Genomic DNA, 16,481 nt, shown 5'->3' with positions numbered 1-16,481 from the left:
TTAGGTCGTCCACTGGGGATAGCCCTTTTGCCTGGCATTCTTCTCCTGAGGTTACCTCTGAACATCAAGGGGAACCTGGAAGGGTAAAGGGAAAAGTAACAGCTGACAGCCTGTCAGGCCGTGCACAGGTGTTCTGCTTGGTCTTTGTCAGCCTCCCAGATCAGGGAGGGTCTGCTGGCCTCCCATCTTCAGGTGAGAAACTGAGGTGGTGCCAGACGTCTCGGTCACTGGCCATCTCCGACTGCGCCCCTGCCTTAACACTTGCCTGGAGTCCATGGGTCTTTTCTGAAAGTGCAGCTGGACAGACACCTTGTAAGTGTTGGGAAGGAGTTGGGGTCAGGGCTCAACTGGGACCCCAGCCAGCATGGGGGATGGACCTGCATCTAGCCCAGTCTCTCCCCCCCCCCATTTTTAATGTCTTTTTGCCTTTTCTAGGGCTGCTCCCACGGCATATGGAGGTTCCCAGGCTAGGGGTCGAATCGGAGCTGTAGACGCCGGCCTACGCCAGAGCCACAGCAACGCTGGATCCGAGCTGCGTCTGGGACCTACACCACAGCTCACGCAACGCCAGATCCTTATCCCACTAAGCAAGGCCAGGGATCGAACCCACAACCTCATGGTTCCTAGTTGGATTCGTTAACCACTGAGCCACGACGGGAACTCCTTTCTTTCCTTTTTTAGCAGACTCATGGCCTATGGAGTTCCCGGGCCAGGGGCCAGATCTGAGCTCCAGTTGTGACCTGAGCTGCAGCTGCAGCAACACCAGATCCTTAACCCACTGTGCCAGGCTAGGGATGGAACCTGTGTCCCAGTGCTTCCAAGACGCCACCGATCGCATTGCACCACAGCAGGAACTCCAGTTTTTCCCATTTTATTTGTATTTATTTATATTTATTTATTTACTTACTTACTTACTTTTTAGGGCTGCACTCTCAGCATATGGAAATTCTCGGGTTAGGTGTCCAGTCACAGCCACAGCAACGCCAGATCTGAGCCACGTCTGCCACCTAACCACAGCTCACGGCATCGCCCTATCCTTAAACCACTGAGTGGGGCCAGGGATCAAACCCTCGTCCTCGTGGATATTAGTCAGGTTCGTTACCGATGAGCCACAATGGGAATTCTCCAGTCTTTCCCATTTTAAAGGGTAAAAAAATTGGATTGTTTTCCTCCGTATTATTTTTTTAAATGTGTTTGTATGCTTAACTCAATTATGGGTTAAAAGAAGGCGTGTAGCATGTAGTATATGTAAGTTACAAAACATAATATAATGGAAACTTGAACTTCAGTAGCTGCCTCAGGAAGTTTTAGTACAGTTAAGTTTATATAAATTGTCCCATGCTCCTTGTAACCACTGTTTTACATTCTCCAGGCACATTAACTTGTTTAGGCCTCACAACACACCTGTGAGATAAGCATTGTTATACCCACTTTACAGATGAGAAAACTGAGGTAGAGCAGCTAAGTTACATGACAATATTGGATTGAGACCCAGATAGCTGGCTTCAGAGTCTGTGCTCTACCTCTGATGTCTACCTGTGTGATTCTAGCCAGGTTCATGCTCCTGCCTCCTCTAGGAGTAGCTGCCATTATGAATTTAATGTTGTTGTTTGGCTTTGCCTGAAGCATGCGGAAGTTCTGGGGTCATGGACTGAACCCAAGCCACAGCAGTGACAGCACCAAATCCATAACCACAGGGCCGTCAGGGAACTCGATGTAAATTCATGTGTTTAATATTATTATTCATTGGAAAAATAAGTGTCTCTAAAACAACTCACGAACTGGGAGACAATAATTACAAACTGAATATTCCATAAGGGAGTTATATCTAGATATAAAAGACTCTTACAACTCAATAATAAAAAACCAAATAGCCCCCTTTTGTGTGTGTGTGTGTTTTTAGGTCCTGGGCTAGGGGTCAAGTTGGAGCTGCAGCTGCCAGCCTACACCAGAGCCACAGCAATGCCAGACCTGAGCCACATCTGCAACCTATGTCACAGCTTGTGGCCACACCAGATCCTTAACCCACCAAGTGAGGTCAGGGATCGAACCTGCATCCTCATGGATACTAGTCCGGTTATTAACCTGCTGCGCCACAAAGAGAACTCCCAAACAGCCCCATTTAAAAATAAGCAAAGGTGACAACACCAAGTGCTGATGAAGATGTGGAGCAGTAGGAACTCTCATTGCTGGTGAGAATCAAAATGGTACAGCCGGTTTGGAAGAAAGTTTCGAAGTTTCTTACTAGCATGCTCTTACCGTATAATCCAGCAATAGCTCTTCCTGAGATGTATCCAAATGAGTTGAAATTTATGTCCACACAAAAACCTGCACACAAGTGATTATAACAGCTTTATTCATAATCACCAAAACTTGGAAGCCACACAGAAGTCCTTCAGAAGGTGAATGAATAAATTGTGGTACATTCAGACAATGGAATATTGTTGCGTGGTAGAAAGAAATGAGCCTCAGAAAGACATGGAGGAAACTTTAATGGACGTTACTAAGTCAAAAGAAGCCAAACTGAAAGACTACATACTGTATGATTCTAGCCACATGATACTCTGGAAAAAGGCAAAACTATGGCGACAATAAAAAGATCATTGGTTATCAAGGGCTAGAGTAGAGGGAGGGATGAATGGGGGAGCGCAGAGGGGTTTTAGGGCAGTGAAGCCATTCTGAATAATACTGTAATGTGGATACATTATACATTCGTTCAAATCTATGGAGTGAATCCTAATGTAAATTATCCACTTTGGATGGCAATGACGTGTCAATATGGGTGCTTCCATTGTAACAAATATACCACTCTGGTTGGGGATATTGATAATGGGGGGGAGGCTGGAGGGTAGGCAGGGCAAGGGGTGCATGGAAACTCTCAGTACTCTCCACTCAAAACTAGTTTTGGTGTTCCCATCGTGACTAGTGGAATGAATCTGACTAGCATCCATGAGGACGCAGATCCCATCCCTGGCCTCGCTCAGTGGGTCAAGGATCCAGCATTGTCATGAGCTGTGGTGTAGGTCACAGATGTGGCTCAGATCCCACGTTGCTGTTGCTGTGGCGTAGGCTGACGGCTACAGCTCTGATTCAACCCCTAGCCTGGGAACCTCCATATGCCAAGAGTGTGGCCCTAAAAAGACAAAAAAAAAAAAAAAAAAAACCATTTCTCACCCACTATAGTGCCTCAAATAGAAAACACGGGCGGCAGTCCATGTTGGTGAGCACATGGAGAAATTGGAACCCTTATACATTGTTGATGGCCGTGGAAAATGGTACAGCCACTTTGGAAAACAGTCTGGCAGTTTCTCAAAAAGGCGAACGTAGACTTAACTATATGATCCAGCAATTCTGATCCTAGGTATCGACCAAGGAGAAATAAACATTTGTCCACACGAAGACTTGCATGGGAATGTTTATAGCCGCATTATTTATAGTAGCTTAAAAGTAGAAAAAAAACCTGTTCCCGTTGTGGCTCCGAATCTGAATAGTGTCCATGAGGATGAAGGTTCAATCCCTGCGTGAGCTTTGGTATTTTATGTCTTTGAAAGATTTTGTCCTTTTTTTTTTTTTTTTTTTTTTTTTTTGTCTTTTTGCTATTTCTTGGGCCGCTCCCACGGCATATGGAGGTTCCCAGGCTAGGGGTCGAATCGGAGCTGTAGCCACCGGCCTACGCCACAGCCACAGCAACGCTGGATCCGAGCCGCGTCTGCAACCTACACCACAGCTCACGGCAATGCCGGATCCTTAACCCACTGAGCAAGGCCAGGGATGGAACCCGCAACCTCATGGTTCCTAGTCGGATTCGTTAACCACTGTGCCACGACGGGAACTCCAGATTTTGTCCATTTTCCATTTTAATCTAAGTTGTCAAATGTACTGGCATAGCATTGTTCAAAATGTTTCCTTATTATCATTTTAGTGTCTATAGAATCAGCATCAGTGTCACTGTTATAATTCTTCATATTAGTTATTTGCATCTTATTTTTTCCCAATCTAGTCTATCTAGAGGATTGTACATTTTAGTGATCTTTTGGTTTTTTTTTTCACTTTTTTCTATTCTTTTTCTGTTTTCTATTTCATTTCATTTTCACTTAAAAAATTCCCTTTTGATGCTTACTTTGGCTTTTATTTGCTCTTACATTTCTTTCTTTCCTTTTTTTTTTTTTTTTTTTTTTTGTCTTTTTAGGGTCACACCCATGGCATATGGAAGTTCCCAGGCTAGGAGTTGAATCAGAGCTGCCAGCCTATGCCACAGCCACAGCAATGACAGATCCAAGCTGCATCCTTGACCTACACCGCAGCTGACGGGCAACACCAGATCCTTTAACCCACGGAGTGAGGCCAGGGGTCGAACCCACATACTCGTGGATAATAGGTTCTTAGCCCGCTGAACCACAAAAGGAACTCCAGTTTGCTCTTTCTGGTTTCTTAAAGTAGAAACTGAGGTCATTGATGTGAGACATTTCTTATTTTCTAATATAGGTATTTTAGTGCTGTAAATTTCCCTCTATGTACTGCTTTAGTTTCATTCCATAAATTTGGGTATTTTTTCCCTTTTCATTCAATTCAGAATACCGTCTAGTCTACGGCCATACCACCCTGAACATGCCCGATCTCGTCAGAATAACTTCTAACTTTGCTTTGGAGTTCTTTTTTATGTCACTCATATATTATTTATTTATTTGTTTAGTCTTTTTAGGGCCACACCCGGAGCACATGGGGGTTCCCAGGCTAGGGGTCCAATCGGAGCTGTAGCTGCTGGCCTACGCCAGAGCCACAGCAACTCGGGATCTGAGCCACGCCTGTGACCTACACCACAGCTCCCAGCAACGCCGGATCCTTAACCCACTGAGGAAGGCCAGGGAACCCAGGTTTGATCCCTGGCCTTGCTCAGTGGATTAAGGATCTGGCGTTGCCGGGACCTGTGATGTAGGTCAAAGATGTGGCTCAGATCCCCCATTGCTGTTGCTGTGGCTGTGGTGTAGGCTGGCAGCTGCAGCTCCTATTCAACCCCTAGCCTGGGAACTTCCATATGCCGTGAATGTGTTCCTAAAAAGCCAAAAAAAAAAAAAAAAAAAAAAAAAGTGAGTTATTTAATTTCCAAGTATTTGGGAATTTTTTCAGGGGTCTTTCTGTTAGTGATTTATAATTTAATTTCATGTGGTCAAAGAACATACGTGAAGTGACTTTAACCTTTTAAATTATAGAGACTTGCTTTACTATGGAGAATATGGTCTTTCTTGGTAAATATTCCATGTGTATGTAGAACTAAGGCATTCCTCTTTTTAGCCACCATAGTTTTGTAATTACTGAACAGCTAATCTCTAGTAATTTGGGGAGGGTGTAGAAATTAGTGCCTGAATCAGAAGATGTCTGTCTGATATCTTCAGGCTCTTCAAGGGCAGTCTCTGTATCCTGTTTACCTTTCCTTTCCCAGCACTGTCCCCGGCCCCAGGTGAACGTTCAGCAGACCCCGCATGAGTGGACGAATGGATGACTCTTAGAAACAGTCCATGTTCTTGTTTCGTTATGTGACAAAACTACGTCTTAGACACCTTTGTGGTTTTGTGTCCCTACAGGACTTTCCACGGTGTGTGGCGCATCGTAGGGACTCGAGCAGCATCGATGGCGTTAAGTGGAACCGAAGAGATAGCTACCAAGGTGCTGCCTCTGACTGGTGGAGATTTAAAGCCACCCTGAAGCAATGACAAGCTACCCTGGCCAAGGTTGGAGAGGCTGTCCTGTCATAAAGCCCCCTAGGTCATGAGGTCACATGCAGCCACCGCTCTCCTTGTGAAAGGGAGGGGCTGTGGGCTGGACTCCCAGACTTAGTCCTGGAGCCCCAGGGAAGGTGCATAGGCTGCCTGCACACTGATACGGTCAGAGGAGGCCCTGGAAGTCGCTGCCATCTGCGAGGCTGGCAGGCGTGGTAAGCCGTTTCACAAGGCCGCCCTCAGTAAAGCACCAGGCAGGTGGAAGTTGCCTCAGGACCCCGGCCGCCTCCGCTGCTCCCCTTGCTACTCAGTGGTCCCCCTTACCCCACTGCTTCTCTCACTCCGGACTCACTCTCTCTCCTCCAGACTTTTGCTCAGAAAAAGCCTGCTAACTTTGCTCACACCAAGTTATAAATGACCAAAAATATCTTACTGTTGAATATACTGTTGGAAATATTCGAAGAAAAAGTGATTCGCTGTAGTCGGAGGGAAGGTGCTGGGGTGCCCCGCAGAGAGAGAGGGTGAACTGCGGCCTTAAAAGGGCCACTGGATTGGGTGACTCGGAGCACACTGGTCACTTTGGTAAAGAGATTTCAGAGGTTTGTGGGGACAGAAGCGGATCGAGGTGGGTTGTGGAGTCGAGGCGGCGGGGGGAGTGCCCATGGGCCTGGGGACACTCTCAAGAAGACTGGTGTGAGGGGCAAGGGCGACAGGGCAGTATCTGGAGAAAGGATACGGGAGGTTGGGGAGTTCCCGTCATGGCGCAGCGGTAATGAACCCAACTAGTAACCATGAAGATGCAGGTTCCATCCCCGGCCTCGCTCAGTGTGTTAAGAATCCTGCGTTGCTGTGGCTGTGGTGTAAGCTGGCAGCTGCAGTTCCGATTGGGCCCCTAGGCTGGGAACCTCCATATGCCACAAGTGCAGCCCTAAAAAAGCAAAAAAAAAAAAAAAAAAAAAAAAAAAAGAATAAGAGGTCTCCTGGGGGGGGGGTAATAGAAGATGTGGGTGATATGTTTAAATACCGAGGGGGAGGAGCCAGAGGAGAAAGAAAGGCTGAATACACAAGCGAAAGAGGGGCCCCCAACACCCAGGTTGGGAGAAGAACAGAGGAATGGAGCCCAGCAAGGGGCTAGGAAAAGAGGAGACCTGTGAGAAGCGGAGAGTGGGCGCTGGGGCAGGAAGGCCAGGAAACTCCGGTCTGATGGTGCCTGTGCTCCCTGCTGAAAGCGAGGAAGGCAGAGGCAGGGTTTAGAGAGAGATTCTGAGTTAGTCCCTGGAGAATGGGGAGCTCCCTTGGGAAACAGAGGCTCACCTGGCCACGCTGAGGTCTGCGTCACCCTGGAGACCTTGACTTTAGAAGGGCGTCAGTTTAGGTGCAGTTCCTCCCCGAAGGTGGGATTCTAGGCAGACAGGGTATCTTTGAGGAGGCTAGGGACTCTCCTCCAGTGTTCCCAAGGGTATTCCAAAAATTCTGCATAACACAGAAACTACTTAGCTGTTGGCAGTTTTTAATCATTTTTTTGTTTACTGTTATAATTAACCACCTACATAGGCTGTGGGTGTGGCCCTAAAAAGACAAAACGCAATAATAATAATTAGCTGCCTACACCCGGGGTCATTTTCACCATATGTTCAATAGATCTGTACCTCTCCCCTTAATCTTCTTCCAGCCCATCCTGCCTTCCCCATCCTGATGCCCCGGGACCTACCTTTCCATCTCTGAGGACACTGAAACCAGCTTTTGTTTGGGGCTTTGAGGTCTTGGGAGAAACTCCTGAGTACTTTGCAAGCTCCTAGTGCTAGCCCGCTGCATCCCCCGTTTAGCCTCCCGTTGTGACCAGCAGGCTCTTCCCTGGATGAACCCTGTGGGTGGAGGTCCTGCTTCCCCCCCAGCTGCCTCTAGCCCATTGCCGTCCCTGCGAGCCGCAGGGTAAAGGACCACCAGGAGCCTGGGTCCACGTGATCACTGACTTGCCCACCTCTTCTTCTTAGACTGAAAATGGTGTTCAGTCTACGCGGCCAGAGAGAGAGGTAAGTTTTTGTTTTTTGTCTTTTTAGGGCCGCACCCATGACACATGGGGGTTCCCAGGCTAGGGGTCGAATCAGAGCTGTAGCTGCTGGCCTACACCACAGCCACAGCAACTCGGGATCCGAGCCGAGTTTGCAACCTGCACCACAGCTCACCGCAACGCCGGATCCTTAACCCACTGATCGAGGGCAGGGATCGAAGCCCCATCTGCATGAACGCTCGTCAGTTTCGTTTCCACTGAGCCACGACAGGAACTCCGAGAGAGATAGAGAGAGGCTGAGAGAGAGAGAGAGGGAGAGAGAGAGAGAGAAGTTTAAGTGGGCCCCGTTACCATGCCCCAAAGACCAGGAGAGGGGAACCCCACTTGGACCCATGAAGAAGGGAAAAATAGGGCTCTGTACACCTCTTTTCCTGATTGTTATTGTGTCTCTGTGCCTCATAGTGGAGGGCCTGATACCGACAGTTGGGACACTCTGTGTGTGTGTGTGTGTGTGTGTGTGTGTGTGTGTGTGTGTGTGTGCGTGTGCATGCAGGCAGTGCCAAGATGCTGTTTGTCTCAAGGGCGGGTCCTGGAAGAGGAGGATGGGCAAGGGGATGTTATTTCTGATCCAGGTTGTGGAATCTTTCAGTCCAGAGTAGGGAGGGCCCTGCAGGGCTGTGGGGAGAGGAGCGGATCCAGCGCTCGAATGAGCAACTATCCACGCCCAGCCGAGGCCAAGTCCCTGCCTCCTGGCTGGAGAGGCAAGAGGGACCCTGTGTAGTCATGTAAGGAGGCAAGGACAAGGGAGGGGCCAGGGTTTCGGGGGGGCTCCAGGCTCCACGCCTGGCTTTCTAAAGAGGCAGAGGCACAGATGAATGCTGGCCAGTTAGCAGGAAGCCCAGGCTGAGCCCTGTTACAGCTGATGGATTTATTCATCCACAGACATTTCTTGGACACGCCCTGGTGGAGTAGGTCCTGGGACTAGGATGGGGGAGGCAAACTAGCTCCCACTGGTGAGGGCGCAAGAGACCCCAGCCTCACGCTCAGCTCTGCCTTCCTTCCAGGCTCTACCAGTTCCTGTGTGGAGTACAAATCTTCATTCTTGCAGGTAAGGGCCTGCGTGCTGGGGTGACTTGGGGATGATGGCAGGGAATGGGTTCTCATCTCAGAGCCACCCCAGTGCCCAGCTCCTCGTCGGGATTCCCAGAGGCCCCTCCCGGGACAGCGGTGGACCAGGTTTCCCAGGGCTGGCCACACTGCTCAGAGCCAAGGCTGGCTTTCTTCTTCCCTTTCTTCCCTCGGCACCTCCAGAGTGAAGCTGGGGTTGAAGCCCATGTCTCACTCTAACACCCGTGCATCCCCCCAAAAAACCCACACACCAACCAAAACCCCATACAACCAAGTAGTGTCCTGCAGTAGTCAGCTTCACAGTTTTCTTCGTAGACATTTTAAAATCTGTCCCCTCATTGCATATTTAAATAGTTTAAAAGAATATAATTTCTGGCATATTGTAAGTACTGGCATTTTAAACTAATTGCGTCCCTCTTTCAAATGTTTTAACTCGTCTTTCTTCATCTACCTGCAGGGGTGCTGTACTACTATTTTCAGGGGTCTGTGGGGAACACAGCCCCTGACCACGGAATTGTTGGCGAATCATCCAGGTAGGGACCTCCGTCGGGGTCTAGGGCTGGGCCATCTCCGTGGAGCACAAGGAGAGCTCATACCCGACCTCAAATGGTCAGGCTCCTGCGGGTGTGTGGGTGTGAACGTCCCTGTGTTTCTGGCAAAGCATGAAACAGAGGCCTCCCCGCTCCTGCCTCACAGGCTGGTTGTGTGGTCCCCTCAGGGCTATGTAGCCATAAGCTCACCTCAGGGTTCCATGGCAGTGACCTAGACAAACCTACGGGAACGAATGATCCCTAATGCATGTGAGTCGCCCCGGAATAGGGTTCTGTACTCATGTGTGAATGCGGTGGTGGGAAGCAGGACACCTGCCTGGGGCTACAAACCCTCTTGGGTGTCCTGGGTCCGAGAACCTGTGCAGAAGCCCCTACTGCCAGCCCTCTGTCAGGAACATAAAAATGGATGCTGGATGCCCACTGAGGGCCACTTGCTGGATTAGGTCGTCTGTTATGCCATTGAAACTTCGAAGCAACCTAGCAGCTTCTCCTTTATAGATGAGGAAACTTCAGCTCCCAGAGGGACTAGACCCAGGCTGCCCATGGTGACAGGACCACCTGCCTGGTCTCTGGAGGCCTCCTGCTCTCCATCTAGAGCTGTTGGGAAAAGGGGATTTTCATGGGGACAAGCTTATCTGTGACCCAGCAGCACTGAGAAGTATGTGCTGCGTGTCTCAGGAGTGACTATTCAGAGATTGGAGAGGCCCTAAGAAGGCCCATGTTGGCAGGTGCCTTGGAGACCAGGGAGCCCAAATCTGCTTCCTTTGTTCTTTTTTTTTTTTTTTTTTTTTTTTTTTTAATTAACCAAATTTCCATTTTAAAAAGTTTTCATGGAGTTCCCATCATAGCTCAGTGGAAATGAATCTGACTATCTAACTAGCATCCATGAGGACTCAGGTTCCATCCCTGGCCTTGCTCCGTGGGTTAAGGGTCCGGTGTTGCCATGAGCTGTGGTGTAGGTCGCAGACGCTGCTCAGATCCTGCATTGCTGTGGCTGTGGTGTAGGCTGGCATCTGTAGCTCCAATTCAACCCCTAGCCTCGGAACCTCCATATGCCGCAGGTGTGGCCCTAAAAAGACCAAGAAAAGAAAAGTTTTCTTGTCATCAAAGATATGTGTATACAGGAGTTCCTGCTGTGGCAGTGCGGGTTGGATCCCCGACCTACAGATCTGGCGTAGGTCGCATCTATGGCTCAGATTCGATCCCTGGCCTGGGAACTCCCATATGCTACGGGTGTAGCCATTAAAAAAAAAAAAAAAAAAAAAAAAAAAAAGATGCGTGTTATACGTAGTTTGATGAGTCAGACTTGAAACAGAAAACAGCTGCCTTTTGCCCAACCCTTCTCACCCCCAATTCCCACAACCCGGGGTAGCAATCTTTCCAGCTGCCAATTTTCTAGCCAAACCCTTTGATTTTGCCTCTATGGTTCTTAATAGAAAGCTTAGCCTGCTTTGTCTTGATTTTTCAAATTCAAACATTATGCAATGAATTCCTGCACTGAAAGATGAGGATTTAGCTCTTACAACAAGTACACACTTTCTGCCACTTCCAACACACATTTCATCTCTCTCTAGCCTTCCCTTAGAGTTATACCCTAGTTTTTGGCATTGTAAATATTTTAATCTGAGTAATGACATCTTCAATTTTTAAAAAATTTTAAGTATCGGAGTTCCTGTCGTGGCTCAGTGGTTAACGAATCCGACTAGGAACCATGAGGTTGCAGGTTCGATCCCTGCCCTTGCTCAGTGGGTTAAGGATCTGGCGTTGCCCTGAGCTGTGGTGTAGGTCACAGACATGGCTCGGATCCCGCGTTGCTGTGGCTCTGGTGTAGGCTGGTGGCTACAGCTCCGATGGAACCCCTAGCCTGGGAACCTCCATATGCCGTGGGTGTGGTCCTAGAAAAGACAAAAGTAAAAAAAAAAATTTTTTTAAGGATCATTTTTGCTTTTTTGCTGATTTTTACGTTATTTTGGTTTTTAAGTCCCTCTCCCCTACTCTGGGCTTTTTTTTTTTTTTATTCATTTAAAAAAATTAAAGTATTATTTATAGAGAGGGAAATCCATCCTTTTTAGCATACAGTTCTGTGACTTTTGACAGACATGCACAATTGTATAACTGCTACCACAACCAAAATACAAAACAGTCCCATCACTTCAAAAAATGCCCCCGTGGGAGTTCCGGCCATGGCGCAGTGGCTTGGGTCACTGCAGAAGTGTGGGTTCAATCCTGGCCAGTGCAGTCAGTTAAAGGATCCAATGCTCCCAGGGCCGTGGCTTGAATTCAGTCCCTGGCCTGTGGAACTTCCTGCTGCGTGTGCAGCCATAGAAAAGAAAAAAAAGGAAAAGAAAAGAAAAAAAGAAAAGAAAAAAAAAAAGGATTTATGTACTACAAACTAAAAAAAAAAAAAAAGATAGTTAAAAAAAAAAATACCCCATACTCACATGTAGCCAACTCTTCCCCCAGTCCCTAGTATCCAGTGAACTGTTTTCTGCTCCTGTGGTTTCCCCTCGCAGGATGGCCTTCTAAATGGGAACATCCAGCATGTACTATTTTCTGTCTGGTTTCATCCACTTACACAGTGCATCTGAGGTTCACCCACTGTATGTAGCGGTAGTGTGTTCCTTCTGATGGCTGAGTAATTGTCCACTGTGTGCCTGGACTATGGTTTGTCCATTCACCTGTTAAGAGACATTTGGACTGTGTCTAGTTTTTGGCAATGACAGATAAAACCAGTATACGCAGGAGTTCTCTTGTGGCACAGCCGTTTAAGGATCTGGCATTGTCACTGCAGCGACTTGGGGGTCAGTCACCACTGAGGTGTAGGTTCCATCCCTGGCCCAGGAACTTCCATATGCTGAAGATGTGGCAAAAAACACAAACGAACCCACTGTAAGTATTCACGTGCAAGTTTTGTGTAAACATAGGCTTTCTTTTTACTTAGGTAAATACCTATGAGCAGGATTGTGGGGTCATGGGGTAAGTGTATACTGAGTTTTGTAGGAAATGCTCAACCTTTTCCAAAATGATGAGTGCCCATTTTGCATTCTCACCAACGATGAACAAGAGCTTCTATTTGTTCCATATGGTTTCCAGCACTTGCCATTTTTTAGTCATCCGAATAGGTTTGTATCGTAATTTTATTTGCAATAAAATTGTAGTATTGAGGGTTCACAGTAATAACGATATAAATAGTATCCCCAGTCATGTGGTGTACTATAATTACTCCTTTGTGTATAATTTTGGTTTTTCCTCTTTTTAAAGTGTTTAGTTTTCTCTGTACCTATAATTAATTCATCCAAATTCTCCACCAAAGAATAAATCTTGCAATACATTTAGACAAATGAGCTGGTTTCTCAATATGTTTTCCTGGAAACATATCTCATGGAGCCCTTCATCCTGCTATTTCCATTTGGTTTGTTTGTTTGTTTGTTTGCTTTTTTAGGGCTGCACCCATGGCTTATGGAAGTTCTCAGGCTGCAGGTTGAATCAAAGCAGCAGCTGCCGGCCTACACCAGAGCCACAGCAACGCCAGATCTGAGCCGCGTCTGAGACCTACACGACAGCTCATGGCAATGCTGGATCCTTAACCCATGGAGCAGGGCTGGGGATCGAACCCTCAATCTCAAGGATACTAGTCCAGTTCATGACCGCTGAGCCACAAGAGGAACTCCCCTGCCGTCTCCATTTGGACAGTTGTCCTTGAGGCCTGCTGCTCAGCTGTCCTGGGACCTCCCCTCTCCGTCATTCTCGGGGGTGCTTCACTTCTTTCATGTGTGGGAGCCCCGTTACTCTCTTTTGGCGGGGCAAAACCTCCAGTTGCTTCCTGCGGGGTAGGAAGTCTTGAGATATGACACATCTGAAAAGGTCTTGATGCATACTTAACGAAGAGTTTAGCTAGGTATAGAATTCTAGCCTAGATATAATTTTCTGATAGATTTTGAAGATGCGCATTATCTTCTGGCTTCAAAGACTGGTGTTGGAAAGGAGTTTCTGTTGTGGCGCAACAGCAATGAATCCAACAAGGAACCATGAGGTTGTGGGTTTGATCCCTGGCCTCGCTCAGTGGGTTAAGGATCTGGTGCTGCTGTGAGCTCTGGTGTAGTTCGTAGATCCCGCTCAGATCCCGAACTGCTGTGGCTGTGGTGTAGGCCAGCAGCTGTAGCTCTGACTGGACCCCTAGCCTGGGAACCTCCATATGCCGTGGGTGCAGCCCTAAAAAAAGGCAAAAAAAAAAAAAAAAAAAAAAGATTGGTGTTGAAAAGTCTGATAAAAGTTGAATTCCTAAAGTAGACTTTTTTCTTTGTCATCTCTGGAAGTTTTTAGGTTCTCTTCATCCTCAGTGTTTTGCAATTTATTGATGACATACCTGGGGTAGGTCTCCTTCATCCACTGTCCTGGATACTTGGCGATTCTCTTCTGGAAACTCACATCCCTCATCTTTGGGAAGCTGTCTTGATAAAAAAATACTACCTTTATTTGGTATCTCTCTCCCTGCCACCCCCGAGTGTAGGCTCTGTTCCCTCTCTCAGAAAGCTCTAGGATTTAGCTGTTGGAGCTCCTGATCTCTCTGTTCTTTCCGGGAAATATTTTTTCAACTTTATCATTGACATTTTGGATTTTTAACTTCCATATCTTTGTATCTTTGTTGTTGTTGTTTTCTTTTTAGGGCTGCGCCCGAGGCACATGAAGATTCCCAGGCTAGGGGTCAAATTGGAGCCACAGCTGCCGGCCTATGTCATAGCCACAGCAACTCGGGATCTGACCCATGTCTGCAACCTACACCGTAGCTCACGGATCCTTAACTCACTGAGCAAGGCCAGGAATCCAACCTCATGGATCCTTGTTGGGTTTGTTAACCTCTGAGCCACATCGGGAACGCCCTATTTTTTAGTTGTTTTTGAAGTATTAGAGATTGATGTTTGAACATTTCTATTTTACTTTACTTTGCTTTATTTAATTGATTTATTTATTTTGGTCACACCAGCGGCATGCAGAAGTCCCTGGGCCAGGGTCCAAACCTGCGCCAGTGCAGTAACCAGAGCTACTGCAGTGACAAGGCTGGATGTTTAACTCGCTGAGCCACATGGGAACTCCTGAACATCTCTATTTTAGAGCCTCTTTTTGTTTTGTGAATGCGAAGTTTTATCTTTTTGTGTGTTGGAGCCCTTAAGATGTCACCTCCGCCTTCTCTGTCCTTGTCGTGCAGCCCATAGGGGAGACCTTAAGGCCCGTGTGGGGGCGGATGGATAAGTGCTACCCTGTGACTGCTCAGGTGGGTACGGGCTGGGCCCTCCCCCGGAGTGGGGGCTGTCCTGGGCACCCGTGGTTGGCCTTGGTAAGAGGATGGGCCAGGCAGGGAAGGACTCCCAGACCCTCATAGATTTACGTCACTTCTGTCGCCCTCTGTAGAGACGCAGAGTCAAGCGTGGGAAGAAGCAAGGCTTCGAGGTAAGTGAGGCCTGTCCTGGAAGGCCCAGGCCGGGCTCTCCCCTGTCAGACTCAGCTCACGGCACCTCGAGTCCCAGGGAGAGTGGCAGGGCGCCTCCAGGAGACTCACAGCCCTACTGCAGCTCGAGCTGAGAAAGGAGGGACTTCTTTGGAAAAACAAAGACCTACACACAGTCCAAGCGTGGGGAACAGGGAAATGACCAGGGGATCAGAGGGCCTTTCTGCCCATATTCTCCCCTCTCGACCCTCCCAGCAGGCCATGACCCCTGCGGCAGCGGGAGGACTGAATGATGCTGCCCCCAAGGAGGAGACTGGCATTTTGGCCCAGGCCGAGGGGGAGGAAGCCGCCAGCCCCATTCCTGCTGGGAAGGAGGTGGCCGAGGAGGTGGCGGTGGCAGGGACCTCAGGCTGGGAGGTAAGGCAGCCTGGTCCCAGCAGGGGCCCTACTGAGAAGGCCCAGGGTGCTGTGGGGTGAATGGGGAGGCTCTGGGGAAGGAAGGCGGTGCTGGGGGTGACGGCTCTGTGTGGAGCCGAGGGGAGCAGACATGGTGAGCAGAAGGGGATCTGAATCTGGCCTCCCCTGACTTCTTGTGAAGTGAGGCCTCAGTCTCCCCATCTGCACAGTGTAGACCCTGCCTCACCCCCACTGTGCCCATTCTTCCTTCCTAGGAAAATAAAAAGGTCCCAAAGGAGACTGCTGCCTACACCTCTGGTAAGACAGCTGACCCCGTCCTGCGGCAGCAGGACGGCTTTCCTCCCTATCACAGTGACCCTGCAGAGGTCACAGAAGGCCGAGCTCCTCCCAGACCCTCTGGCCTTGGGAGGGGAGGGGAGAAACCCGGGTAGCCAGATGATGCCCTGTCTTTCCTGAAGGAGCCCCCATGCTGCTTCCTTCCTGGGTTGGCAGGGCCTCAGGCCATTCCCCTTGGGCTGGAGGAATACCTAGCCTGTTAGCCATGCTGCCCTGCTCCGGTGGCCCCAGAGGGGGCCCTGGCCCTGGGGAAGGTTCCTCCAGGAAGGGGCCCAAAAGGCATGCCTGCTTTGGCTTTTTAGAGGCTTCTGAGGTGGATGTCAAGGAGGAAAGGCCTGGAGGCTGGGTCCCCCAGCTCCTGAGGACGCTCTGGCCAGGCTGGTTCCCAGCCTCTGAGATCCCCAAGACTCAGGACCATGAATGACGATGCATCCAATAAATCCACAGTTGCTGCCTCTGCAAGCCTGGTTGCCTCCTTTCAGGACCTCGAGCTTCCCCAAACCCAGGTGGCTCCATCCACACTCCCTGTCCCCATAAGCTGCAGGAACACCCCCTCCTGCCACTAAGCCCTGACATCACAGTGGATAGGCTGGAGGCTGACAGGGGCCCTGACTGGCCTTTTGACTCAATGCCAAGGGACAGACCACGTTCCCTGAGTGCTGGGAGCTGGGGCCCTCTCCATCATGAAGGCGGAAGCGGCCTGGTTGAGAGGGTGCTTCTGGCCTGAGTGTCTGTGGTCCCCAAGCTGTTAACCTAAATGTACGACGGGGTCCGCCTAAGACGCAGGTAAGCAGCCATTAGAAGCCCTTGGGCGGCATCTGGGAGTTCCTGTCCTGGCTCAGTGGTTAACGAACCCAACTAGCATCCATGAGGAC

General features: G+C 49.0%; 1 protein-coding gene and 1 long non-coding RNA gene across 2 annotated transcripts; one reads left to right on the top strand and one right to left on the bottom strand.

The window, feature by feature from the left end:
- Nucleotides 6,669-14,117, bottom strand: LOC110260623. Its single transcript, XR_002343872.1, has 4 exons — nucleotides 13,774-14,117; nucleotides 11,983-12,085; nucleotides 7,904-8,024; nucleotides 6,669-7,190 (listed from the first exon to the last, which is right to left on the bottom strand). It is a non-coding gene; the product is annotated as an uncharacterized LOC110260623 (long non-coding RNA).
- On the top strand, nucleotides 14,455-16,030 carry LOC110260835. Its single transcript, XM_021093099.1, has 3 exons — nucleotides 14,455-15,270; nucleotides 15,525-15,567; nucleotides 15,909-16,030. Exons 1-3 carry the CDS (start codon nucleotides 15,052-15,054, stop codon nucleotides 16,028-16,030), a joined length of 384 nt encoding a protein of 127 aa, XP_020948758.1. The 5' UTR covers nucleotides 14,455-15,051.

Source organism: Sus scrofa, chromosome 5, assembly GCF_000003025.6.
Source record: "Sus scrofa isolate TJ Tabasco breed Duroc chromosome 5, Sscrofa11.1, whole genome shotgun sequence".
Classification (NCBI taxonomy): domain Eukaryota; kingdom Metazoa; phylum Chordata; class Mammalia; order Artiodactyla; family Suidae; genus Sus; species Sus scrofa.
This window is presented reverse-complemented; position numbering and strand designations above follow the sequence as displayed.